Here is a 25,148-nt window from a genome sequence, read left to right as displayed (position 1 = left end):
TGCATCCTTCGGTCTGACAGGGACTCCAGCATTAGCCACTTTCTGGGAAACTGACCTCCCTGGGAGCTTCCATTATCCATTCCAAGGACTCACAGTGGTAAGGAAGGCTTCCTTGGGATTTAACCTAAACACCTCCTGCTGCAGCTTCACCCTCATAGGCAGCAAGGCCCAGGGCAGAGGCTTTCCCAGGCCCAGGAGAGCCAGCAGAGGGAAAAGCAACCCAGGGAGAATGTGCCCCTCCATGAGCAAACCCAGGGCTTCCTTAACCACCACCTCTCCTTCAACATTCCCCTTCACCTGGGAGACCGAGGATGAAAACAAACAAGAAGAACTTCAAGACCTCTGGCTCTTGGGCTGGAAAGCAAGTCCCAACCTGGAGAGCCCAACTCCTGAGAAGTGCTACCCCGGGGAGGGAAGGGGCTGGGAAAGCTGGGGTGGGGGCGGCTTCTCCTCACTGCTGCCACGGGCTGGTATAGCAGGGCCTGGGAGGCTGGCTGGGCTGGATGAGGGCAGTGGGGAAGATTCCTTAGCCCCTTGCCTGGGACCTGGGGGTGTGAGTACAGCAGTGAGGTGGGCAGGGCTGGGGGTGGGATGGGCAAAAGCAGTGGGGCCCTCCTTGCCCTCCTCCTATAAGAGGGTGGGCGGGTGAGTGTGTTGTGCTCCCTGGCCCAGATCCTAAAACAAGTCCCAACAGCTGAGACGTAAACTGTCTCCTGGGAATCTGCTTACCCTGCTGGCCCTTGGCTGCCTCCTCCTCTCTCAGTTTCTCTTCAAAGGGCCAGGATGTCTCACCACAGGCGTGATGGGTGGGCCAAACCCAAGCCAGCAGGAGCAGGAGTTCATATCCCAAGGCACCAGGGGTGTGTGGGACAAGGTCTACTCTCAGGCTTAGAATAAGGGAATCTGTTCTCTCTACCCAGGGTTCTAATCCTAAGTAATTGCAATTTAAAGCACACCCAACACCTTAGCTCCCTTTAAATGGAACCATTCTGCCAGAGAAGCTTTCTCCTCTGTAGATTCACCCATCAGTGGAACCATTCAATGTCAAAAAGTGGAAGGGAATATTAGAGCTATCTAGTCCAACTACTGAGTTTTAAAGATGGGGAAACTGAGCCCCAGAGAGCAAACTGTCTTGGCCAAGGTCATACAGCAAGCGAGGAGAAGTAGGGACCAGAGCTTCTGACTCTGTCTTTATTGATACCCGCTTGGTCCCCAAACACTTAGGTCTTCACCGGCCTATCACGAAGATCCTCCTTCCCTGCCAACCACGGCACCTGCCCCTCCAGGTCCTCACTCTTCGTGAGGGCCAGAGCTGGAGAAAGATGCTGGAAGGACGAAGCCACCTCATGCACAGACTATAGACTTTGAAAACAAGCTTGAACATGGGAATATCTCCCCGGACAGGAATACACACGGTTTCTTTGGGATAGGAAACCCACTAATCCCAGGCTGTTTTTAGGAAGATAGGGGGACCAATTTGAGAAGTGAATTTTCCTGTCACACAAGGAGTCTCAGAGAGCCAGATGGCGTAATGTCTGTAAGGGAGGGTCTGCAACAAGACAAATGGGCTATGTTCATTTTCCCCAAAAGTACTGACCACAAAACGGTTAGGCATTGACACTCTTTCTACTGCTCCCCAGGCCACCCCTGCCCGGGCCACTTCCTCTGGCTGACCATTGTGCTTAAGAAGGAGGACCCATGAAAGAGGGGGAGAAGTGGGAGGGAGGGATTGCCTCTACAGCCAGCGAACTCCTTAGCCCAAGACCCCTAGCTCCTCAGCAAGGCAGGCCTTTAAGAAGTAGCAGCTGGACAGACTAGGTGGACTCGGCTGATCCAGCCCTGGGATGCCTGGAAAACCAGGCCTGTGGGAGGTGAGGGCCCTCTGTGCCCTTGGGGCCGTGCCAGGGCTGGAGACAACGCGGGACCTTGGGCCCAGGACAAGGAGAGGGGAGCTAGGATCCGGGCAGCCGCTTTCTTAGTTGGGCTAAGCCAGGGGAGCGTCGGGCACAGATGAATTCTCTGCATTCTTCTGGCACCGCAGCCAGCACCCGGAGGGCCTTTTCTGCAGGCGCTGCCCTGTCCCTGCTCCCTGCCCAACCAACCCTTCTCCCTCCCTTAGCTTCTCTTCAGCGTGCAGCCCACCAGGTCCTTCCTCCTTCCCGCAATCCCTCAAAGCCTTTGAAGGGCTGTTCTCTAGGAGACCCGGTCTTTCCGCCTCTCCCCGCCTTCCCCAGGCCCTACCGCCCCAGGCCACGGGGAATGGAAGGAGTGCGAAAGGGAGCCCCAGGCTCGTCTCCGCGCCTGCGCTTTGGGGAGAGAGCCCCTCCCCCCGCAATAACCCGGCACCGCTGAGCGGCACCCGGACGGTGGGATGCGGGTTGGGTGGGGTGAGCAGCTGGGGCAAGGTCAGTGCTTTCAAAGAGGGAGGGGAGCCCGGTCCCCGGAACATCCCCCACTCCCGAAAGTTTCCCTTCCGGGGCCACGGAGTGTGCGCCAGGATGGCGCGGGGGGCGGGAGGGGGTGGGGTGGGGGTGCACAGAGTCGCAGCCGGACCCCCGAGGAGGATGCGGCTGGAGGGAGGGACGGAGGGGCGGGCAGCAGGGTTTGGGCAGGAAGCCGCGACGCCCTCTCCGACCCTGTACTGCCACGAGAGCCTTACCCTCCACACCCCACTCCCCCCGGCCCGGAGCTACAGATCGCCCCCCCGCACTCGCCGCCCTTTCAATCCCAAGTAGACCCAGAACTCACCGAAATGAGGTGTTGAGCTGGGCCAGGGCAGGCCGGATCCGCCAGGTCCATGGCCGCGGCTTGGGGGCGGGGGGCAGAGAAAGGGGGGTGCCGGAGCCGCCTCCTGATGTCAAGGCTTTAAAGGGGCCGGGGAGCCCCGCCCCTGGCTCTGACCCCGCCCCCCTCCTCCCTAGCAGCCAATCCACGTTCAGCCTGGATGCGCGCCCCTCCCAGCCCCCTCCAGATGTTCCCAGGACGCGAGCTAAGTCTGCCCGGCCGGCGCGCGCCGCTTCCGCTTTGGTGGGAAGGACCTCCCTTCCCCCTTGTAGAAACACTTTCTCCAGGCCGGGCCGGGCTTGATAAACCTCAGCCGTGCCTGGGTAGAGGACGCCGGGCTGGGCCGAGCGGGGGTGGAATGAGGGCGTCTAGAACAGAGAAAACTAAGTAGGTGCGCGCGGGCCCACAGGCATGCGCGTTTGCTTCTGTGGGGCTGGGCGTGCACGTGTATGTGTGGTTGTGAGCGTCGGTGTTTGTAATTTGCCTTTCTGCATACGTGTTGGGTGTAAATCCATGGGGGAAAGGCTTGAGTGCCTCTTTGGCCTTAAATGCTCCCGCCTCTTTCTTCCTTCTCCAGGAAGGGGTCGTCCCCCTACCTCCGTAATCTGGAAAACAGTGATAGGAACAGGCTCTTCTCATCAGACGGCAGTGCTGGCCGTTTCCTCACTGATTTGGGGGGAAGGCTGGGCAGAAAAAGGATACAACCTTGTTCTCAACCACTTGCTATCTCGGTGAGGATGAGGAAAAGCAAACAGGCCCCTGCAGAGCCTCAGAGCTTTCAATATCATTCCCATTAGTCCTTAATTAAATACCTATTTGCCCTCGCCTAAATACCGTATAATCCTCACAACCTGCATTGTAGTGACTGCCCCAGAAATGTAGGTTCTCAACTGGGTTCTGCAGGGAAATACGAAGGAATCCCTAGGTACAGTCTCTGCCTACTTCATTAAAATTTCCTTTGTTGCGGGTATACAAAGGATGCAGCTTAGAGTATCATATTAGTCCAATAAAGGAACATAAAAAGTAAGGCAATTTAGGGTGCTCAGATTGGCTAGGATTAAGAGTTCTTTTCTGAAGGAGGTTTATTTAAATACGGGATTTGAAGGGCAGAGAGAGCTTGAGTAGGGTCCAGGCAGGGTAAAGGCCACAAGGAGACTCAGATAGGAAAGAGCAAATTTTCTGCATGGGACCGTGAGCAGATCACCGTGGTACGCTGGGAAGTGGGAGAAGTTAATGGAGGAGGTTTCTTATGGAGGAGAGCAGAATAAGGATATGGATGTGACAAGACATAAGATAAAGAAGTCATTTTGGGTTCTTGAGCATAGAGGTAGTTTGATGAAAAGAGTGCCCAAGGACAGCTATTACTGGAACCTAAAAGATGTCTTGATGGTTACCCCCACCAGCTTTCTCATTTTTTTGCTTAAAAAATATTTTATTCTTTTCTTTTCTCTGAGATGGAGTCTCACTCTGTCCCAGGTTGGATGGAATGCAGTGGCACAATCTCTGCTCACTGCAACCTCTGCCTCCTGATTTCAGGTGATTGTCCTGCCTCAGCCTCCCAAGTAGCTGGTATTACAAGTGTGCGCCACCACACCTGGATAATTTTTGTATTTTTAGTAGAGACGGGGGCTCCACCATGTTGGCCAGGCTGGTCTCGAACTCCTGACCTCAGGTAATTTGCCCACCTCGGCCTCCCAAAGTGCTAGGATTACAGGTGTGAGCCACCATGCCCGGCTCTTAAATTATTCTTAACATGCAATAAAATGCACACATCTTAGGTGCTTTGTTTGGTGAATTTCAAAATATACACCTATGTAATAAACACCCAAAACAAGATACTGAACCACCACCCTATAAAGTTCCCTCATGCCCCTTTATAGTTGATCACCCCACACCCACCACCACCCTCCCCTGGCAACTTCCTGAATTATAGCACCATAGATTTGTCTGCATTTGTATTTCACATATATGGAGCTTTACGGTATGTACTTGTGTCTGTATCCTTTAGCTTAGTAATGTTTTTGAGATCCATCCATGTGTATCAGTAATCTGTTCTTTTTTTATTGCTGAGTAATATTCCATTGCATGAATATATCACAATGTGTTTATCCATTCTTCAATTGATGGATATTTGGGTATTTCCAGTTGGGGTTATGATGAATATGGCTGCTATTAACATTCTGGTGCAAATATTTTCATAGACATGCTTTCATTTCTCCTTTTCACCTTATTTCTTGATGATAGTGGCATCTTTGGAAGCCTACAGCAATGTGAATTCTTATTCAATCATCTAACATTTATTGAATAGGGATCAGTGGGCTAGTTCTGGGATTACAACAAAAAGTACATGGTCCTTTCCTCAAAGGCCTTGAAAGTCCAATAAAACTCCATATACCTGTTGTATTCCTAATATTGCCTTGTATTCCTAATTCTGCCTTGAGGTAGAAAACCTTAAAAGTCTGCCAGGCATTTCTTTTTTTTTTTTTTTGAGACGGAGTCTTGCTCTGTTGCCCAGGCTGGAGTGCAGTGGCGCAGTCTCGGCTCACTGCAAGCTCTGCCTCCCAGGTTCACGCCATTCTCCTGCCTCAGCCTCTCCAAGTAGCTGGGACTACAGGCGCCCGCCACCACGCCTGGCTAATTTTTTGTATTTTTAGTAGAAACGGGGTTTCACTGTGGTCTTGATCTCCTGACCTCGTGATCTGCCCGCCTCGGCCTCCCAAAGTGCTGAGATTACAAGCGTGAGCCACCGCACCCGGCCTGGTCTGCCAGGCATTTCTAACTACTTTTGGATGTTTCCAAATAACTGAATTATTGGAAGTAAACAGAACATCAAGATGATAATTTACTTCCTTTTTTTTTTTTTTTTTTTTTTTTTGAGACAGTCTTGCTCTGTCACCCAGGCTGGAGTGTAGTGGCACAATCTCGGCTCACTGCAAGGTCTGCCTTCCAAGAGGCAGTTCTCTTGCCTCTTGCAATTCTCAAGCAATTCTCCTGCCTCAGCCTCCCAAGTAGCTGAGATTACAGGCGTGCGCCACCACACCCAGCTAAATTTTGTATTTTTAGTAGAAATGAGGTTTCACCAAGTTGTCCAGGCTGGTCTTGAACTCCTGACCTCAAGTGATCTGCCCACTTCAGCCTCCCAACATGCTGGGATTAGTAAGGCATGAGCCTCTGCACCCAGCCAATATTTTACTTTGCATTTAGATGTTTACCCTTGTTTAATAAACACAGCCAGAACATCTGTGTTTGTCAGAGCAAGTACCTGCACTCCTTCCTTAAAGGCTATTGTGCACTTGATAATTTCAGCATTCAGATTTTGGCAGATTCTGTATGCTTCACAAACCTTCATCCTCACTGACAGGGGTTGAAAGAAGTGTAGCTACTATTGCTTCAAGATCCCTTTCAGTCTTTTGATGAGGCTTAAGACACTTTTCATTCCTTAGTGCTATTATTTGCATAAATTAAAAATTACACAGAAGTCCCAAAGTTTGTTCTTCACTCTTATGATATACCACTAATCATATATTGTTATTTACTTGAGTCGTCTGTGTAACAAAACAGGCTACGCCTCTTAGGTCTCTGGTAGCTGCAGACGTAGAGACGTAGAGACGTAGAAATGCCCAGGGGGCATCCAAGTAGAAACATCTCTCCAACTCGTCAGAACTCCCCAACTGTGTGCCTCAGGAAGAGGTTGCGGTGGTGCTGCATAATGGGCTTCACAATTCTCAGGGCAGCACAAGCTTCCTGAGTCAGAGAGCAATCTTGGTTATGCCAGATTGCATCATCCAGCATATAAAACACCATCATTTTCTATGTGCGTACTGACATGGAAAAGGTTGGGAAGCACTGATGCAGGCTGTGGGATAAATAATTCTGAAGCTCAGGAGAGGAATCGGGATGATAAGAGATTTGTGAGTCCTCAGAACGTTGGTGGTTACTGAAGTCATGGAGTTGAGGAGATCATGCAAGGGGAGAAAAGAAAGGCTGGAACAGAACCCCAAGGAACATCAACATTAGAGGGGGGTCTCCAGAGAAGGAGAAAGAAAACTGAATGAACGCTGTCACCAGAACCCAAGAACGGAATTTCCAAAAAAAAGACCAAATACAGTCGGTCCTTCTTATTGGTGGCTTCCACATCCACGCACTCAGTCAACCTCAGATCAGAAAAAATAAAAGAATAAAAACGACATCTCTCTGAAGACTAGATCAGAAAAAAAATAACTACAGCAATAAAAATACAAAATTTTAAAAATTTAGTGTTAACTATTTACATAGTATTTACATGATATTACATATTATAAGTAATCTAGAGATGATTTAAAGTATATAGGAGAATACCCCCGGGTCATTTGCAAATACTATACTATTTTATGTAAGGGACTTAAGCATCCTTTGATTTTTGTATCCTTGTGGGTCCTGGAACCAATTCCCCATGAATAGGAAGGGATAACTTTTTGGCCCCGATGTTGCTGAGTCAAGTTGGATCAGGACAGAGACATCCCCACTGACTCTGGCCACATATCATTGGAGACTTTGATAAAACCAGACTTTATTTGTTTATTTAAAATAGAGATGGGGTCTCACTCCATTGCCCAGGCTGTTCTCGAACTCCTGGGCTCAAGCAGTCCTCCCCTCTTGGCCTTCCAAAGTGCTAGGATTACAGGCGTGAGCCACCACGCGTGACTTGGCAAAACCAGATTCTGAAGGATTGAGAAAAATTTACAAAGTAAGGAATGGAGACAGGGGGTGTTTAAAACTTTTCGGCCGGGCGCAGTGGCCCACGCCTGTAATTCCAGCACTTTGGGAGGACGAGGTGGGTGGATCACCTGAGGTCAGGAATTCAAGACCGGCCTGGCCTACATGGTGAAACCCCGTCTCTACTAAAAATACAAAAATTAGCTGTGTGCCATGGCACGTGCCTGTAATCCCAGCTACTCAGGAGGCTGAGGCAGGAGAATCGCTTGAGCCTGGGAAGCGGAGGTTGCAGTAAGCTGATTGCGCCATGGCACTCCAGCCTGGGTGATAGAGTGAGACTCTGTCTCAAAAACAAAACAAAAACACAAACAACAACAAAAAAACTTTTCTAAGATTTTGGCTATGCTGTGAGGGAAAAATTAGGCAGATAGATGGGTGGTACAGTTATTTTAGAAAACATTGGCTAATTTTAAAAATTATTCATTTAAGATTAGTTTTTATAAAAAGTAATATGTCCATATGGTTTAATAATCAAGTAATACTGAAGCAATTATTTGCTGCATTTCTTACCTCCAGCAATGAGCCATTTTAACTTTTTGGCTGATTCTTCTATATGACTAAATATGCTTATACTGCCATTCCTTTTTTTTTTTTTTGAGATAGTGTCTCACTCTGCTGTCCAGGCTGGAGTGCAGTGGCACGATCTCGGCTCACTGCAACCTCTGCTTTCCAGGCTCAAGCAATCCACCCACTTCAGCCTCCCGAGTAACTAGGACTATAGGCACACGCCACCATGTTCAGCTAATTTTTAAATTTTTTTTGTAGAGATGAAGTCTTATTGTCTTACCCAGGCTGGTCTGTAACTCCTGGGCTCAAGTGATTCTCCCGCCTTGGCCTCCCAAAGTGTTGGGATTACAGATGTGAGCCACCGCACCCAACCTGAGGACCTCATTTTAATGGGCACTAATTGCACATCCTTTTTGCTTTTTTTTTTTTTTTTTGAGAGAGAGATTCTCACCCTGTCGCCCAGGCTGGAATGCAGTGGTGTGATCTCGGCTCACTGCAACCTCCGCCTCCCGGGTTCAAGCGATTCTCCTGCCCCAGCCTCCCAAGTAGCTGGGATTACAGGGGCACGCCACTATGCCCAGCTAATTTTTGTATTTTTAGTAGAGACGAGAGTTCACTATGTTGGTCAGGTTGGTCTCGAACTCTTGACCTCGTGATCCACCTGCCTCAGCCTCCCAAAGTGCTGGCATTACAGGTGTGAGCCACCATGCCCAGCCAATCCTTTTTGCTTTTTTTTTTTTTTTTTGAGACGGAGTCTCGCTCCTGTTGCCCAGGCTGGAATGCAGTGGTGCGATCTCAGCTCACTTCAACCTCTGCCTCCCGGGTTCAAGCGATTCTCCTGCCCCAGCCTCCCAAGTAGCTGGGATTACAGGCACGCACCTGCACATCCTTTTTGAAACTAACTGCCACAGACATGAAATACAGTGGTTCCTCCCAACAGGTCAGGTAACTGCTCAGCCAATCTGTTACTAGGGAACAGGTCAGGTTCGGATGCTGAAGCTTTTAGTTATTGAGTGCTTACGGTTCCATTCAGTCCGCCTCTATGTATTTTTAGTTATTGAGGATTTCTTTTTTTAAGGCAGTATCGCTCTATTACCCAGGCTGGAGTGCAGTGGCATGATCTTGGCTCACTGCAACCTCAGCCTCCTGGGCTCAAGTGATCCTGCACCTCAGCCTCCCAAGTTGCTGGACTACAGGTGCATGCCACCACTCCCAGCTAATTTTTTTTTTTTTTTTTTTTTTTTTTTTTGCAGATTCGGGGTTTTGCCATGTTGCCCAGGCTGGTCTCAAACTGCTGAGCTCAAGTGATCCACCTGCCTAAGCCTCCCAGTGTTGGGATTATAGGGGTGAGCCACTGCACCTGGCAATTTCTTAATTAGCCATGTTGGACAAAGCCCCTGTGTATCCTTTTGCTCACTGAGGTTATTTTCTGTTATCAAGGAGTTATCTGGGAAAGGTGCCACTTGGCTTTGTAAGCCAGTCTCACTGTAGTCAGAGCCCATGTATTATAGTGCTGCTGTAAGAAATCACCACAAAACTTAGTGGTTTAAAATACTGATTTATTCTCTTACAGCTCTGGAGATTAAATCTGAAATCAAGGTGTTGGCAGGACTGTTCCTTCTGGAGGCTTCAGGGGAGAATACATTTCCTTGCTTTTTCTGACTTCTAGAAGCCACCTGCATTCCTTGACTTGCAGCCCTTCTTCACATCACTCCAACCTCTTGCTTTTGTCATTACATCGCCTACTGTGGTCAGCTCTCCCTCTGCCTCCCTATTATAAGAACACTGATGATTGCACTTAGGGTATATTCTGATCATCCAGGTTAATCTCCCTATCTCAAGATCCTCAATCTCATTTGCAAAGCCCCTTTTGCTAAAGGAGGTGGACATCTTGGGGGACGATTATTCATCCCACCACAGCCCCACGTATGTTTCTGTGCACTGCCTTGGTGGAGTGAGAGTAGAGAGCAGCCAGCAGGGTTACAAGGTTTCAAAGTGTTCCTAAATTAAGATCTTGTGGGTAAACTCAGCTCTGTAACTACTGTGATAACTGAGACCATCCTAAACTAGCCTCATTTCCATTAGCTCCATATCCCTCCCTCCCAACACTGCTTCCTTTAAAATGCTCTGTAGCACTGAGGCTGGACTCCTTATTACTTCATCATCCTGGAAAACAAGTTATCAGAGATAGTAAGATGCATGTTTTCTACAAGGTGAGATGTTTTTCTCATGAGCCTCCGGTCTAACAAGTGCAGTTGTGGTCTGCAGCGTGCTCACACAGTGTCATAGCACCTTATTTTTCTTTATCACTCCATATTCTGCAAAATACCTTCACATCCTTGGCTCATTTGGGCATAGGAAAAGGAAAGTGGTGTTATTTCGTTGTACAGATGAGTAAACTGTGGCTGTAAGGCAGATAATGGATTGGAAGGTAGATGACTTTAATATAGGAACCTCCCACCAGGCACCGGACACATGGATGGAATGAAACTTACATGTAATTGATAGAATTTGCTGCTGGACTTTGAGAGCATTTCAATGTGGGGAGTGTAAGTGAGAAAATCAACTGAGGTTTCTAGCTTAAGCAATGATTACTATCAAATGAGATAGGACTAGGTTTTGAATGAGGGTAGTGAGCTTGCTTTTGAGATCTGTTGACTCTGATGTACCTAAGAACTAAGGGATATAATGACAAAACTGGAAAAATGCTAGTCTGGAACTGTGGATATAGGGCTACCAATAAATTTGGGGACCATAAGCATGTAGGTAGTTGTTAAAATCATAGGGAAGAACTCACCCCAGGAAAAATACATAGAGGCGGACTGAATGGAACCGTAAGCACTCAAAGTATGGTCTACCTCTGCTTGCCTCAGAATCATCTGGGGGAGCTGTTAAAAACAGATGCCTCATTGTAAATATACTTAATGTCACAAAATTGTACACTTTAAAAAAAATTATTAATTTATCTTTTAATTTTTTAATCCAATTTTTGATGGGATTTCTACGTTCTGAAAAACTGTACTTAAAAACAGTTAAAATGGTAAATTTTGTGTATATATTACAATAGAAGAATGCAAAAACAAACAAACAAACAAAAAACAGAAAATAGATTCCTAAGCCCCATTCCAGACCTGAATTACTAAGGTTTTGCCCAAAGGCAGGCCTAGCAAGTCCGGAAGCCTGAAGAAACCAGGTAAGATTCAGAGAGCCCAGGAACTGATACATTTTAAGACTAGCCTAGTCTGATCTTTATAAATAATCCCCCAAAGCAGCCCTCTCCATAACCCATAACCAGGACCACTTTTCCTAGGCCATCTCAATCCAGATATCCTAGCTCATCACTCCACAGATTCATTCTCCTCAAGATTTGTTCCAAACAATGGGGAACAGACACTGATTCTTTCAATTATGTGCCTTGGACATTTTACCAAAAGCTCCTGCCAGGTTTTGCGGCTGCCTGATTGTTAAGGAGTTAAGGAGAATGAACATAATTCTCAATATAAAACCCTTTCAATATCTTTCTTGGTCTTCTTGCCCTCCCATCTCACTGCTTCTGGAAACTTAATCTGTTCTTTTCTTTCCCTTTTTCTATCAGTGATTCAGGGATTGGATGAGTCTCTATGGTTTGTTTTGCCCTGAAGAGCAGAAGGCTTCTGTCCCAACTGGTGTTGCCAAAGCAACATATTAATTCCATGCCATGATCCTGGGTCAAGATCTGCACAATCTGATTGGGCATATCACCTCGGATGGCAAGGGAGTGGAAGTGGTCAAAATCATGGAGTCCAAGCTTTCGGAGACGCCTTGCAGCTGCCCGGTAACACTTCCAGGGTTGAGGCTCCACAAGGAGGTAGCGGCAGAGGGAGGAAAGGTGGGCCAGGAACTCCCACAGGCCATGGTCTCCATGATTCAGATGAATCCACATGGTTATTGACATGCAGAAGCCAATGTCGAAAACTGAACGTCCAAATTGGCTTAAGAAAGAGCTCAAGAGAACCTTCCGGGTCCTTTGATTCATGAAGTCCAGGGTGATAAAGGTCAAGGCATCAGGAAAAGGACATTGTTTTTCGGCTCGCTTCACCAGGACTGGATCTATGTCGCAGCAGAGGAGACGGAATTCTCTTGAGGCATCTGAGCAGGTCTCCCCGTCAGGTAGGGAGAGGAAGTGTTTGTATAGAGCCACACTCAGATCCTAGAGGAATCCAAAACAGCTTTGTCACTGCAGTTCTCAATCAGTGAATGGAAGAGAAATCTGTATCATTCTCCCACTGAGAATGCCACTTACCTCTGGCTGTATAGGATGTGAGGTTCCTAAACCATAACCTAGAGGTTGTGCAAAAATTTTCCAGAGTAGGCTCTCAGTGCCCTCCAGGGGTCACATGCTGTAATGCATCATCCCCATATTTTCCTGACACGACACTGATGATAGATTGGGTTGTATAGCTGAAAGTTACAGCCAAATGGATGCAGCAAAGGAGCCTACAGCAGTATTTCCCAGCTTAAGTAATGTGCTGATAAACTTACTCTTTTTCTGGTTATCTCAAGACCCCAGGGAGGAGAAAAGGGGTCCAGAGGCATAACCAGTGTCTCTTACCAGGAAAGTGTGGAATACAGCAAGCACAATCTTATAAAAACCTGCTTCTCAGACCCGCGGTGGGGGAAGTCTGGATTCCAAAGTCCTCATTCAGCCTTCACTACAGCTTCAATTGTACTGTCTTAGGATTAACCACCTCCTTCTGAGACATTCTGCTTCTATAACCATCATTGCTAAAAGTCACTGCTAACAACCTTCTAGACAAGTCCAATGATTTGTGATTTTTACCACATTAGCACCTTTTTTACTCTTAAGTCACCAGCTCCTTTCTCTAACTTTGAATCCTTTGTTTTTGAGACAAAGTCCGGTTCTGTCGGCCAGGCTGGAGTGCAATGGCGTGATCTCAGCAACCTCTGCCTCCCAGGTTCAAGCGATTCTCCTGCCTCAGCCTCCTAAGTAGCTGGGATTACAGGCATGCATCACCACACTCGGCTAATTTTTGTATTTTTAGTAGAGACAGGGTTTCACCATGTTGGCCAGGCTGGTCTTTAACTGACCTCAAGTGATCCACCAGCCTCAGCCTCCCAAAGTGCTGGGACTATAGGAATGAGCCACTGCACCTGGCCTCTTTGATTTCTATAACCATTATAACTAATTCAAATTTGTGTTTTTCCACATAGTATTATCAAGGCATTTTTCTGTTTACTACTTTATTTGCTTGGTGTAACAAGCATGTGAGGAAAATATTTATTTATGCCTTTTGTGCAGGTGAAGAAAATGCACAATGGAAAGCACCCAGATGTCCAATGATAGTGGCATGGACAAATAAATGTGGTAGAATCATGAAGATAGAATACTAAATAGCAGTTAAAAAATGAAGGCACCCAGCTTGGTGCACAACGTGGATGATTCTCACAAATACATAATGCTGAGAAACAAAGCAAGCCGTAACAGAAAATATATGACAAGCATCCATTTACATGAAGCTCAAAAATGGGTGAAATTAAAGTACATCGTTAGGGAAGAAAAACAGTACACTATAAAAAAAAGCAAGGAAACAACAGAAGGCTAGTTGTTACCTCTGGGTAGAGACAGAGGTTTATGAACAGGAAAAGGCATATAGGGGAAGTTGTGGGGTGCTGAAACTGTTTATTTTTTATTTATTTATTTATTTTTTGAGACAGGGTCTTACTCTGTTTCCCAGGCTGGAGTACAGTGGCGTGATCACTGCAGCCTTGACTTTCCAGGCTCCAGAGATCCTCCTACTTCAGCCTCATGAGTAGCTGGAACCACAGGTGCACACCACCATGCCCAGCTAATTTTTGTATTTTTGGTAGGGATAAGATTTTGCCATGTTGCCCAGGCTGATCTCGAACTCCTGGGCTCAAGCAATCCATCAGTGTCAGCCTCTGAAAATGTTGGGATTACAGGTGTCAGCCACTGCGCCCAGCAGTTTTTTGGGTTTTTTGTTGTTTTATTTGAGACAGGGTCTCACTTTGTCACCCAGGCTGGGGGTATGTGGCACAATCAAGGCTCACTGCAGCCTCTACCTCCTGGGTTCAAGCGATCCTCCTCCCTCAGCTCTCTAAGTAGCTGGGACTACAGATGCCCACCACCACACCTGGCTAATTTTTTTTAGAGATGGGGTTTTGCCACGTTGCCCAGGCTGGGGAAGGAGTTTTTAAAACTGAAAAGAAAAAAGCACCCATAAATTATGGTACATCTATCCAATGAAACATTAGGAAGCTGCTAAAAAAGAATGCGGTGATATAAATAATCTCAGAATTAAAAGCTACTAATAGTGTGTTACCATTTGTAAAACTAAAAGGGGGGTACTTATACGTACATAAATGCTGGTAGACACACAGGACTGATACCTGAGAAATTATAAACAGTAGTGCCACTGTGGGGGGCGGAAGGAGGATTTAGGGTTGGGAGTAGAGACTTACTTTTTACTATATACCCCTTTGTTGTTTGAATTTGTTTGTTTTATCAAGCACAAGCATTTTTTTTTCCCTTTTCTGACTACAAAGATCCACAAGAAAAAGCATTTTTTAAAAAGTGCAAAACAGAAAGCTCCATAAACGTACAGCCAGGTTTGGGAACCACTACCCTAGTTAGCTGCCAACTATGTCTTTACCTCTCGTGTGTACTACTCTCAACTTTAAAATCTCTGGTGGTTTCCTAATGCCTTTCGTGAAATCCCAAGCCTTAACCTCAGTCTCTCTTTTCCATTGTTTTTACGCTCTGACTTCCCGTATCATCACAGTGGGGAAATTTTGCAGGGGACACCAGACATCAACCCATCTCCTCCTTCCAGTCTTTGAGACTGTATCCAAATGTCCCCTTCCTACTTATCAGCTGAGTCCCACAAGGTCTGAAATCGTCCCCCAAAGTCTCTTCTGTGAAAGGACAGCAACACAACAGAATTGTCCCCCACCCTCCAGATGCTGGACTAGAGTGATGGAGGGAGCGGAGAGAGGGTACTAACTTTTGAAGCATTTGCCAAAGTAAGTTCAGACTGCCTGCTGATGTAGAATATCCCAGTGGCTACAGATAGGTGTGGGAGAGACATTTCCTTATTTTGCATGTGGTTTGATTATAATCATTATATGCCTAAGAATAGTTTGCAGCAAGAAGAGTGGCAGTGTCACCCTTCTCCATTCCCTTGGGCAAAATGCTCTATTTGCTTCTCGATCCTCTCCACTGTACTCTGTCAACTAACTGTTTTTGTTTTGTTTTTGAGACGGAGTCTCGCTCTGTCGCCCAGGCTGAAGTGCAGTGGCACTAGCTCGGCTCACTGCAAGCTCCGCCTCCCGGGTTCACGCCATTCTCCTGCCTCAGCCTCCCGAGTAGCTGGGACTACAGGCGCCTGCCACCACGCCCGGCTAATTTTTTGTATTTTTAGTAGAGACGGGGTTTCACCGTGTTAGCCAGGATGGTCTCGATCTCCTGACCTTGTGATCCACCTGCCTCGGCCTCCCAAAGTGCTGGGATTACAGGCGTGAGCCACCGCACCCGGCCTACTCACTTTTTTTTGAAATAAACATGCAGGTCCCAGGGTCTGTCCTGCACTGTATAGCACACATGAGTCTCAATATCAGGCATGATTCTGTCACCCTTGGCTCTTCTCTCCCAGTAAACCAAACCTAACCCCATGTTCCCAAACGTGTGTCTCTGGAAGCCCCCTCTCCCCAGTCAAAGCGCCAGGCACGCTGGACAGAGGCCACCCTAGATACAAGGACCGTTCCCACGTGGGGTCTGGCCCTGAAAGAGAAGTGGGAACGTAGTCGACAAGGACTCCTCTCCAAGAGAGATTCCTAAGACAGATGGTGGAACCCTGGCGGGCAGGCAGCAGCGGCACTGGCTCAGTCAACGCCACGCTTTATACTCGTTTTGGGAAAGTTTCGATGGGTGTGAGCCCAGGCCAAAACCACAGTGGATGTGTAGGCAGCCAACCACTTGGCTCCGGATGCTCCAATCCCTCCCCTGTCACTCACCCCGGAGTTACACCCCACGTCGAGCCCCAGAATCGGCCCGTTCTCGGGACTCTCAGGAAAGAGCTGTCGAAGCAGCTCCGGGGGCAGGAGGCGGAGCCGTTGCTCCGGAGGGTGGAAGCGAGAATAATGAGGAAAATTTCCGAACGGGGCGGCGCCAGGTTCCAGAACTCGCGATTCCTCTTCCGCTGCGGTCTCCTTAACACTCCCTCCATCCAGTTCCGTGGGCACCGCCATTAGCCTCAACACCGCCTCTGGGCCCTGGCGGAACCGGAAGTCGGGAACCTGCGGTCGGCGTGGGCTGTGGCGGTGCCAGCGCGCGTGCGCCGAACGGCGAGGGCGGGTGGCTAGAATTCTGCGGTGAATCAAAAAGGCTGGCCAGACTTCCTCTCGCTGTATACCTACAGCCGGCGAGCGCCTGGGGCTTGCCTTGTATTATTGAACCCTCATCACAACACTCGGAGGGGATTAGCAATATCATCCACGTTTTACAGGGATGAAACAAACTCTGAGGGCTACGTGTCTTGGCCAAGCTGACATAGTTTGAAACTTGGGCTACTTGACCCAGAACAAGTATACCAGTTTATTGGGATCTTGGAAATCAATTTTAGTCCAATTTCCTTTCTTTATAAATGCAAAAAGTGAGACCGAGAGAACTTACTTGTCTGGGGTCATACAGTGAATCTGTGACTCAAAAACTTCCACCTGGTTCAGGTAAGGGTAGCCAGGAGCTGCAGGTCACTTGCGAAGCCAGCCGACTCAGCCCTCTCCCCCAGGGGCAACTGTAGACCATGAGCTCCTTGAGAGGCAAGGACCGTGCCTTAAGAGCCAGCACTTAAAGAGTGCTTACCAGGCACCAGACACCGTTGTAAGCTCCTTAGTCAGTCCTCTCACCCCGTGAGAAAATGACCGTATTATTATTCTTTTTATATAGATGAGGACACTGGAGTACAACAAAGTAACTTGTCCAAGATCCCACAGTTAGAAATGATGGTACTAGGATTCGAACCCAGGTAGTTTGGATCCAGAGGATGTGCTTGCAATGCTGTGTTATTCTCAGCCTTGAGTCTCCTATACTTACCATGGGCCTGGCACAAAGATGCTCAACAAATGTTGTTGAATGAAAACTCAGTAGAGGATACAATAAGGCCAGATCTGTTTGGGGAAACTTTAAATGGAAGGGAGAAAGGATGCGAACTGAAACAGACATAGTGGAATGGAGTTGGGCAAGATGTGAGTCAGAGATTGGAAATAACAGAGCTGATAAGGAGAGGAACTGAAGGGTCACCCTAGGTAGCAGGTTCCAGTCAAAAGCCAGGATGGCCCAGAATATCCATCAGGGTCAACCAAGCATCAGCAGAGTTGTGCAGGACCCCGATCCCCACCCCTGCACCTGGCCCACCCATCTTAAAGGGGTATCCTGCTCCATGAGGCTGGCAGTTCGGCAAACTTCTTATACGGCACTGAAGCATGACTCCTGCAAACAGTGCCATCAGGAGTTAAAATAAGCGCTGTTTTCCTCTCAGTTTTTACTTTATATTTTCTTTTTCTTTTTTCCTTTTTTTGAGATGGAGTCTCACACTCTTGCCTGGGCTGGAGTGCAGTGGCACGATCTCGGCTCACTGCAACCTTTGCCTCCCAGGTTCAAGTGATTCTCCTGCCTCAGCCTCCCAAGTAGCTGGAATTACAGGCACCCGCCACCATTCCTGGCTAAGTTTTTGTATTTTTTAGTAGAGAGGGGGTTTCACTATGTTGGCCAGGCTGGTCTCGAACTCCTGACCTCGTAATCTGCCCACCTCGTCCTCCCAAAGTGTTGGGATTACAGGCGAGAGCCACCACGCCCAGCCTTTACTTTATATTTTCATCTCTATCTGGCCTGCTGTTTCTCTAGTTTCACTTATTTGAGGACATAAGTTAATAAAAGTCACTCTGGAATTTAGTAAACCACAGTATTCTGCACAATTACAGAAAAGGAGAAAAAGCTGCACTGTTTTGACAAGTTTTGGTGAGCTGAGCTGAACTTACCACTTTTTGTCACTAGATGACGCTAGCACAAATAATTAACAATTTTCAAGGAGCTGGAATCACCTTGCTTCCGGGACAGTGAATGGCAAGAACTCCTGACCCTGGGGTTCCTCCAGAAGCAAAGATAGGCCCTGGTAACATTACTGGTGATCTAAAATGCCTGAGAGGTGACCTCATAAAGAGGTGTTTTAATTTGATCCACTCTGGTGACTTTTCTAACCTATGACCACTTTTCAGAACCTGAACAGCACAGGTGTCTTGACAATACTTGACAATACCAGCCCCAGCACCTTAAATAGCTGTAGCAGCACCTAAGAGCTCACTCTGCATTTTGGTCAGCCAGGTTTTATGGAGTGTGATGCACATATAATTCCAAGGGAAAGGGGAAGAAGGGGGTGCCCTCTTTAAGGAAAAACCCCCCACCAACTTACAAATATAAAGATAGGTATAAAAGTGAATATTTATTTATAATGAGAAATCATAACAAATTACAAATTTTGAGAAGCTGACTACTACAAGCATCACAAAAAATTTTCTATAATAGTTTGATTGATTAAATGCTAGTCACACTTGAATATTACTTTTTTTCTTACGTTTTTGGCTGCATACTCTTTGATTGCTTCTTCACATGACAATCACTTGATAATATCATTTTAGAGAGAGACCAGGAAGGTAATTCAGTCTTTTCTTAACGTGGTGGATCAAAATTGTCTTTTATTATTTGTGGCAGTTATAAAAGTTTCTTTCAAGTTCACAAGTTGTTATTGGCAATGTCATGTAAATTTTTTGGTTTGTTATCAAATTGGGGGAGAACTTTGATTAAATTTCTTTCATTTATTTTCTTTATCCATTCATCTGTTGATGGACATTTACATTGCTTCCAAATCTTTTTTTTTTTTTTTTTTTTTGAGACAGAGTCTTTCTCTGTGGCCAGGCTGGAGTGCAGTGGCCTGATCTTGGCTCACTGCAACCTCCGTCTTCTGGGTTCAAATGATTCTTCTGGCTCAGCCTCCCGAGTAGCTGGGACTACAGGCGCACGCCACCATGCCTGGCTAATTTTTTGTATTTTAGTAGAGATGGGGTTTCACCATGTTGGTCAGGCTGGTCTGGAACTCCCGACCTCAGGTGATCGGCCCGCCTCGGCCTCCCAAAGTGCTGGGATTACAGGCATAAGCCACTGCACCCGGCCCCAAATCTTGGCTATTGTGAAAAGTGCTGCAATAAACATGGGAGTGCAGATATCTCTTTGATATAATGATGTCCTTTCTTTTGGGTATATACCTAGTAGTGGGATTGGTGAATCATAAGGTAGCTCTATTTTTAGTTTTTTGAGGGCCCTCCAGACTGTTCTCCATAGTGGTTGTAGTAATTTCCATTCCCACCCACAGAGTATGAGGGTTCCCTTTTCTCCACATCCTCACCAGCATGCATTATTGCCTGTCTTTCCGATGAAAGCCATTTTAACTAGGATGAGATGCTATCTCATTGTAGTTTTGATTTGCATATCTCTGGTGATCAATGATGTTGAGCACCTTTTCATATACCTGTTTGCCATTGTATGTTTTCTTTTGAGAAATGTCTATTCAGATCTTTCGTCCATTTTTAATTGGATTACTAGATTTTTTCCTATTGAGGTATTTGAGCTCCTTATATATTCTGGTTATTAATCCCTTGTCAGATGGATGGTCTGCAACTATTTTTTCTCCCATTCTGTGGGTTGTCTCTTCACTTTGTTCATTGTTTCCTTTGCTGTTAAAAACCAGCAGAAGCTTTTTAACTTGATGTGATCCCATTTGTCCATTTGTGCTTTGGTTGCCTGTGCCTGTGGGGTATTACTCAAGAAATTTTGCCCAGCCCGATGTGCCGGAGAGTTTCCCCAGTGTTTCCCTTTAGTAGTTTCACAGTTTGAGGTCATAGATTTAAGACTTCAATCAATTTTGATTTGATTTTTGTATATGTTGAGAGATGGAGGCCTAGTTTCATTCTTCTGCATATGGATATCCAGTTTCCCAGCACCATTTATTGAAGAGAATGTACATTCCCTAATGTATATTCTAGGCAACTTTGTTGAAAATGAGTTCACTGTAGATGTATGGATTTATTTCTGGGTTTTCTTTTCTGTTCCATTGGTCTATGTATCTGCTTTTATACCAGTACCATGCTGTTTTGGTTACTATAATGGCTCTGTAGTATAATTTGAAGTCAAATAATGTGATTCCTCCAGCTTTGTTTTTTGCTCAGGATAGCTTTGCCTAACTAACATTTTAATGTATATCCATCTAGGGTTTTTTCTATTCATAAGTAAGCATAAAATGTGTGTGCATATATATATTTAATCAACATTAAACAGATTAAGTAGTTTTAATATTACTCACTCAGATATCACAACTGTGAGTATAGCCTCCTTTGGAGATGCCACCAGAAGCCTACATTTCAGAACATTTTTGAGGAATACAGGCCATTTAGTTTGCAGAATATCCTTCAATTTTTTTTTTTTTTTTTTTTTTTTTTTGGAGACAGAGTCTCACTCTGTCGCCCAGGTTGGAGTGCAGTGGCATGATCTCAGCTCACTGCAACCTCTGCCTCCCAGGTTCAAACAATTCTCATGTTTCAGCCTTCCGAGTAGGTGGGACTGCAGGCATGTGCCACTATGCCCAGCTAATTTTTGTATTTTCAGTAGAGATGGAGTTTCACCATGTTGCCCAGGCTGGTCTTGAGCTCCTGACCTCGAATTACTGACCTCAAGTGATCCACCCACCTCAGCCTCCCAAAGTGCTGGTATTACAGGTGTGAGCCGCTGCACCCACCCTCAGTTTGGTTTTGTGTAGTATTTCTTCATGATAAGACTCAGGCTTTGCTTCTTCTTTTCTTTCTTTCTTTCTTTTTTTTGAAATAGGGTCTCACTCTGTCGCCCAGGCTAGAGTGCAGTGGCATAGACTTGGCTCACTGCAGCCTTCACTGCCTGGGCTCAAGCAATCCTCCCGCCTTGGCCTCCCAAAGTGCTAGGATTACAGATGTGAGACATCCTGGCAGCCGGCTTTGCATTCTTTTGGCAGAAGTGTTATAAAGTATGTTTTTGTCCTTCTCAGCACATCATATCAGAAAACACATAGGTGTCAATTTGTGCCATTATTTGTGATTCATGATTAAGTTGGAACTTCACAGTTTTTTCTACTGTAGTGTTATCATTTTTTCCTTTGTAACTTTTTTTTTAGACAGGGTCTCGCTCTGCCCAGGCTGGAGTGCAGTGGCATGATATCGGCTCCCTGCAACCTCTGCCTCCCAGGCTCCAGTAATCCTCCCACCTCAGCCTCCCAAGTAGCTAGGACTATAGGCATGTGCTACTCAGCTAATTTTTGTATTTTTAATAGAGACAGGGTTTCGCCATGTTGCCTAGGCTGGTCTTGAATTCCTGGACTCAAGCGATCCACCCACTTCAGTCTTCCAAAGTGCTGGGATTACAGGTGTAAGCCACTGCGCCAGACCTCTCCTTTGTAATTTAAAAGTAATCTGTGGACAAAAAGCAATCTATGCACATGAAAAGATACGAAGCATCACTACTCATTAGGGAATGCAAACCCAAACCATAATGAGATACCAATTCACATCCACAAATAGGGCTAAAATTTAAAAGACAGACATCAACAAGTTGGCAAGGATGTGGGGAAATTGGAAACCCTCATCCATTGCTGATGGGATATAAAATGGTGCAGCCCCTTCGAAAAACAACTTGGCAGTTCCTCAAAAAGTTAAACATAGGTACATATGACACAGCAATGCTTCTCCTAGGTATATACCCGAAAGAACTGAAAACACATCCCCACAAAAATCAGGAATGTTTATAGCAGTATTACTCATATAGACGAAAGTGAAAACAAATGTCCATCAATTGATGAATGGGTACATAAAATGTGGTCTATCCATACAATAGAATATTATTTGGCAATAAAAAGGAATGAAGTGGCCAGGTGCAGCGGCTTACACCTGTCATCCCAGCACTTTGAGAGGCAGAGGTGGTGGATTGCTTGAGTCCAGGAGTTCGAGACCAGCCTGGGTGACATGGTGAAACCCCGTCTCTACAAAAAAAACACACACACACACACAAAAATTAGGCTGGGTGCAGTGGCAGATGCCTGTAATCTCAGCACTCTGGGAGGCTGAGGAGGGCAGATCACTTGAGTCCAGGAGTTCAAGATCAGCACGAACAACATGGCAAAACCCTGTCTCTACAAAACATACAAAAATTAGCCAGGCATGGTGGTGCATGCCTGTAGTCCCAACTACTCAAGAGGCTGAAACGGAAAGATGGCTTGAGCTCAGGAGGTGGAGGTTGCAGTGAGCCAAGATTGTGCCACTGCACTCCAGCCTGAGTGACAGAGCCAGGCCCTGTCTCAAAACAAGAACAAAAACAAAAACAAAAACAACAAAAATTAGCTGGGCATGGTGGCGTGCACTTGTAGTCCCAGGTGCTCAGGAGGCTGAGGCGGGAGGATTGCTTGAGCCCAGGAGGTGGAGGTTGCAGTGAGCTGAGACTGTGCCACTGCCCTCCAGCCTGGGTGACAGAGTGAAATTCTATCTCCAAAAAGAAAAAGGAATGAACTACTAATACATGCTACAACATAGAGAACACTGGAAAACATTATGCTAAGTGAAAGAAGCCGGTCACGGAAGACTGTATTGTATGATTCCATTTATGTGAAGTGTTCAAAATAGGTACATTTCTAGAAACAGAAAGTAGATTCGTGGTTGCCAGAGGATAGGGGAAGGCAGGGAAAAGGGACTAATGCTAATGGGAGAGAGAGACAAAAACCTTCTAAAATTAGATCGTGGTGATAGTTGCACAGCCCTTTGAATATACTAAGAAAACATTGAATTGCACATTTTAAATGGTAAGTTATACGCTATTTGGATTATATCTCAATAAAGCTGTTTAAACACAAAGAAAGGCTGGGCACGGTGGCTCACACCTGTAATCCCAGCACTTTGGGAGGCTGAGGCAGGTGGATCACCTGAGGTCAGGAGTTTGATACTAGCCTAACCATCATCGTGAAACCTCATCTCTACTAAAAATACAAAAATTAGCAGGGCTTGGTGGCGGACGCCTGTAGTCCCAGCTATTCGGGAGGTTGAGACAGGAAAATTGCTTGAACCCGAGAGGTGGAGGTTGCAGTGAGCCGAGATCGTGCCAGGGCACTCCAGCCTGGGCAACAGAGTGAGACTGTGTCTCAAAAACAAAAACAAAAACAAAAAACAAACACAAAGAAAAAAGAAGTCTGTGTGGAGGAATGTTTAAACTATATCAATATTCTGTTCCCTATCAAACTTGCACCTAAGAGTTTTAGCATCCATTGATGATTCTTGACTGAATCATTACTATATTGCAAAATGGTGATTTTTCTATCATTACTTCTTCATCTACTAGTTGGCATTTTACTATAAGGAAGAGCCATCAAAGATATTTTTTAAAATAAAAAAATAGCCGGGCGCGGTGGCTCACGCTTGTAATCCCAGCACTTTGGGAGGCCGAGGCGGGCAGATCACGAGGTCAGGAGATCGAGACCACGGTGAAACCCCGTCTCTACTAAAAATACAAAAAATTAGCCGGGCGTGGTGGCGGGCGCCTGTAGTCCCAGCTACTCGGAGAGGCTGAGGCAGGAGAATGGCGTGAACCTGGGAGGCGGAGCTTGCAGTGAGCCGAGATCGTGCCACTGCACTTCAGCCTGGGTGACAGAGCGAGACTCTGTCTCAAAAAAAAAAATAAATAAATAAAAATAAATAAATAAATAACAATAAAAAAATAGGATTATACTCAACATTAATGCTTCATAATTTGCTTTCTAATTTAATATTATTCAGTACTGTGATTCTGTATGTAAATATTTGCCCATCTCATCATTTTTTAGTGGCTGCTAAGTTTTTTGTTTTTTGAGACAGGGTCTTGCTCTGTCACCCAGGCTGGAGTGCAGTGGCCTGATCTCAGCTCACTGCAACCTCCGCCTCCTGGATTCAAGCGATTCTCCTGCCTCAGCCTCCTGAGTAGCTGGGATTACAGGCATGTGCCACCAAGCCTGGATAATTTTTGTATTTTTTAGTAGAGACGGGGTTTCACCATGTTGGCCGGGCTGGTCTCAAACCTCAGGTGATCCTCCCGTCGCAGCTTCTGAAAGTGCTGGGATTACAGGTGTGAGCCACCGCACTCCGTCTCTATGAATCTTATTGGAGGATTATTCCATTAGACAAAGATCACACTGATAAGTCTCTTTAAGACAAGGCCTTCTCTATCTTGGGTACCCAGTGAGGCCGTGGAGGAATAATATCCTTAAGATCCTCAGAAGGTCTTTCTCTTCCTGCCATCTTGAATCCTGTGGAGGCCTGCTGGGAACAGGACTTCTAAAAGGAAATAAGTCGGGAAGGCTGTGCTCCAAGGCCGTTTTTGCTGGCTGTAAGCACAGTCTCTGGAATTAAAGGGAGCACACAGCAGTTCCTCTTAAAATTGAAGGTGGTTTATGCCCGAGATGAAACAGAATTCTATTTGGGCAAGAGATGTGCTTATGTATACAAAGCAAAGGACACCACAGTGACTCCTGGTGGCAAACCAAACAAAACCAGAGTAATCTGGTGAAAGGTAACTCGGGCCCATGGAAACAGTGGCAAGGTTCGTGCCAAATTCCGAAGCAATCTTCCTGCTAAGCCCACTGGACACAGAATCTGAGTGATGCTGTACCCCTCAAGGATTTAAACTAATGAAAAGTCAATAAATAAAAGTGGATTTGTGGGGGGGAAAAAGATCCTTAGAAGTCCTATTGTTTAACAGAGTGGGTCTGCAACAAATGCCTGTGGGATCCTTAGGAGTACTTCTGCCTGTCTGAAGGATTCTGAGGCACCCGCTTGGATCTTTCTGGTGCTTAATGACTGCTTTTACAGCCATAGCTTTGACTTCATCTTTACCCAGAGACTGTGTGTTCCTGACAGTGCTCTGGAGTTGATCTTTGCCCCGAGGCTTTTTTATTACTTTGACAATTCTTTCTTGCTGGAAAGATTATCCTGGG

The 25,148-nt window shown here is 46.2% G+C and overlaps 2 protein-coding genes, 1 long non-coding RNA gene and 1 pseudogene across 6 annotated transcripts in view; 2 read left to right on the top strand and 2 right to left on the bottom strand.

The window, feature by feature from the left end:
- NCKAP5L (NCK associated protein 5 like) overlaps positions 1–2,846 on the bottom strand; it is a 38,287-nt gene extending 35,441 nt beyond the window's left edge. For 2 of the 3 annotated variants that reach the window (XM_030816604.1, XM_030816606.1), the window contains exon 1: positions 2,749–2,846. The gene's annotated coding sequence lies outside the window, so the exon portion shown is untranslated. The remainder of the gene's footprint in view (positions 1–2,748) is intronic. The other variant, XM_030816605.1, reaches the window with a different exon arrangement.
- A 123-nt stretch (positions 2,847–2,969) lies between these two features.
- LOC105740148 lies at positions 2,970–14,372 on the top strand. 2 transcript variants are annotated; one of them, XR_004031256.1, is made up of 3 exons: positions 2,970–3,171; positions 3,362–3,515; positions 11,642–14,372. It is a non-coding gene; the product is annotated as an uncharacterized LOC105740148 (long non-coding RNA). The 2 variants fall into 2 exon arrangements; XR_001116165.2 differs by having other exon boundaries at positions 2,970–3,175.
- BCDIN3D (BCDIN3 domain containing RNA methyltransferase) lies at positions 9,589–16,347 on the bottom strand. Its single transcript, XM_003252172.4, has 2 exons — positions 16,078–16,347; positions 9,589–12,235 (listed from the first exon to the last, which is right to left on the bottom strand). The coding sequence occupies exons 1-2, from the start codon at positions 16,309–16,311 to the stop codon at positions 11,591–11,593; spliced, it is 879 nt and encodes a 292-aa protein (XP_003252220.1). The 5' UTR covers positions 16,312–16,347; the 3' UTR covers positions 9,589–11,590.
- Positions 16,348–17,393: 1,046 nt separating this feature from the next.
- LOC100581953 lies at positions 17,394–24,838 on the top strand (annotated as a pseudogene).
- Positions 24,839–25,148: the final 310 nt, after the last annotated feature.

The sequence above is a fragment of the Nomascus leucogenys genome, chromosome 8 (genome assembly GCF_006542625.1).
Source record: "Nomascus leucogenys isolate Asia chromosome 8, Asia_NLE_v1, whole genome shotgun sequence".
Taxonomy (NCBI): domain Eukaryota; kingdom Metazoa; phylum Chordata; class Mammalia; order Primates; family Hylobatidae; genus Nomascus; species Nomascus leucogenys.
This window is presented reverse-complemented; position numbering and strand designations above follow the sequence as displayed.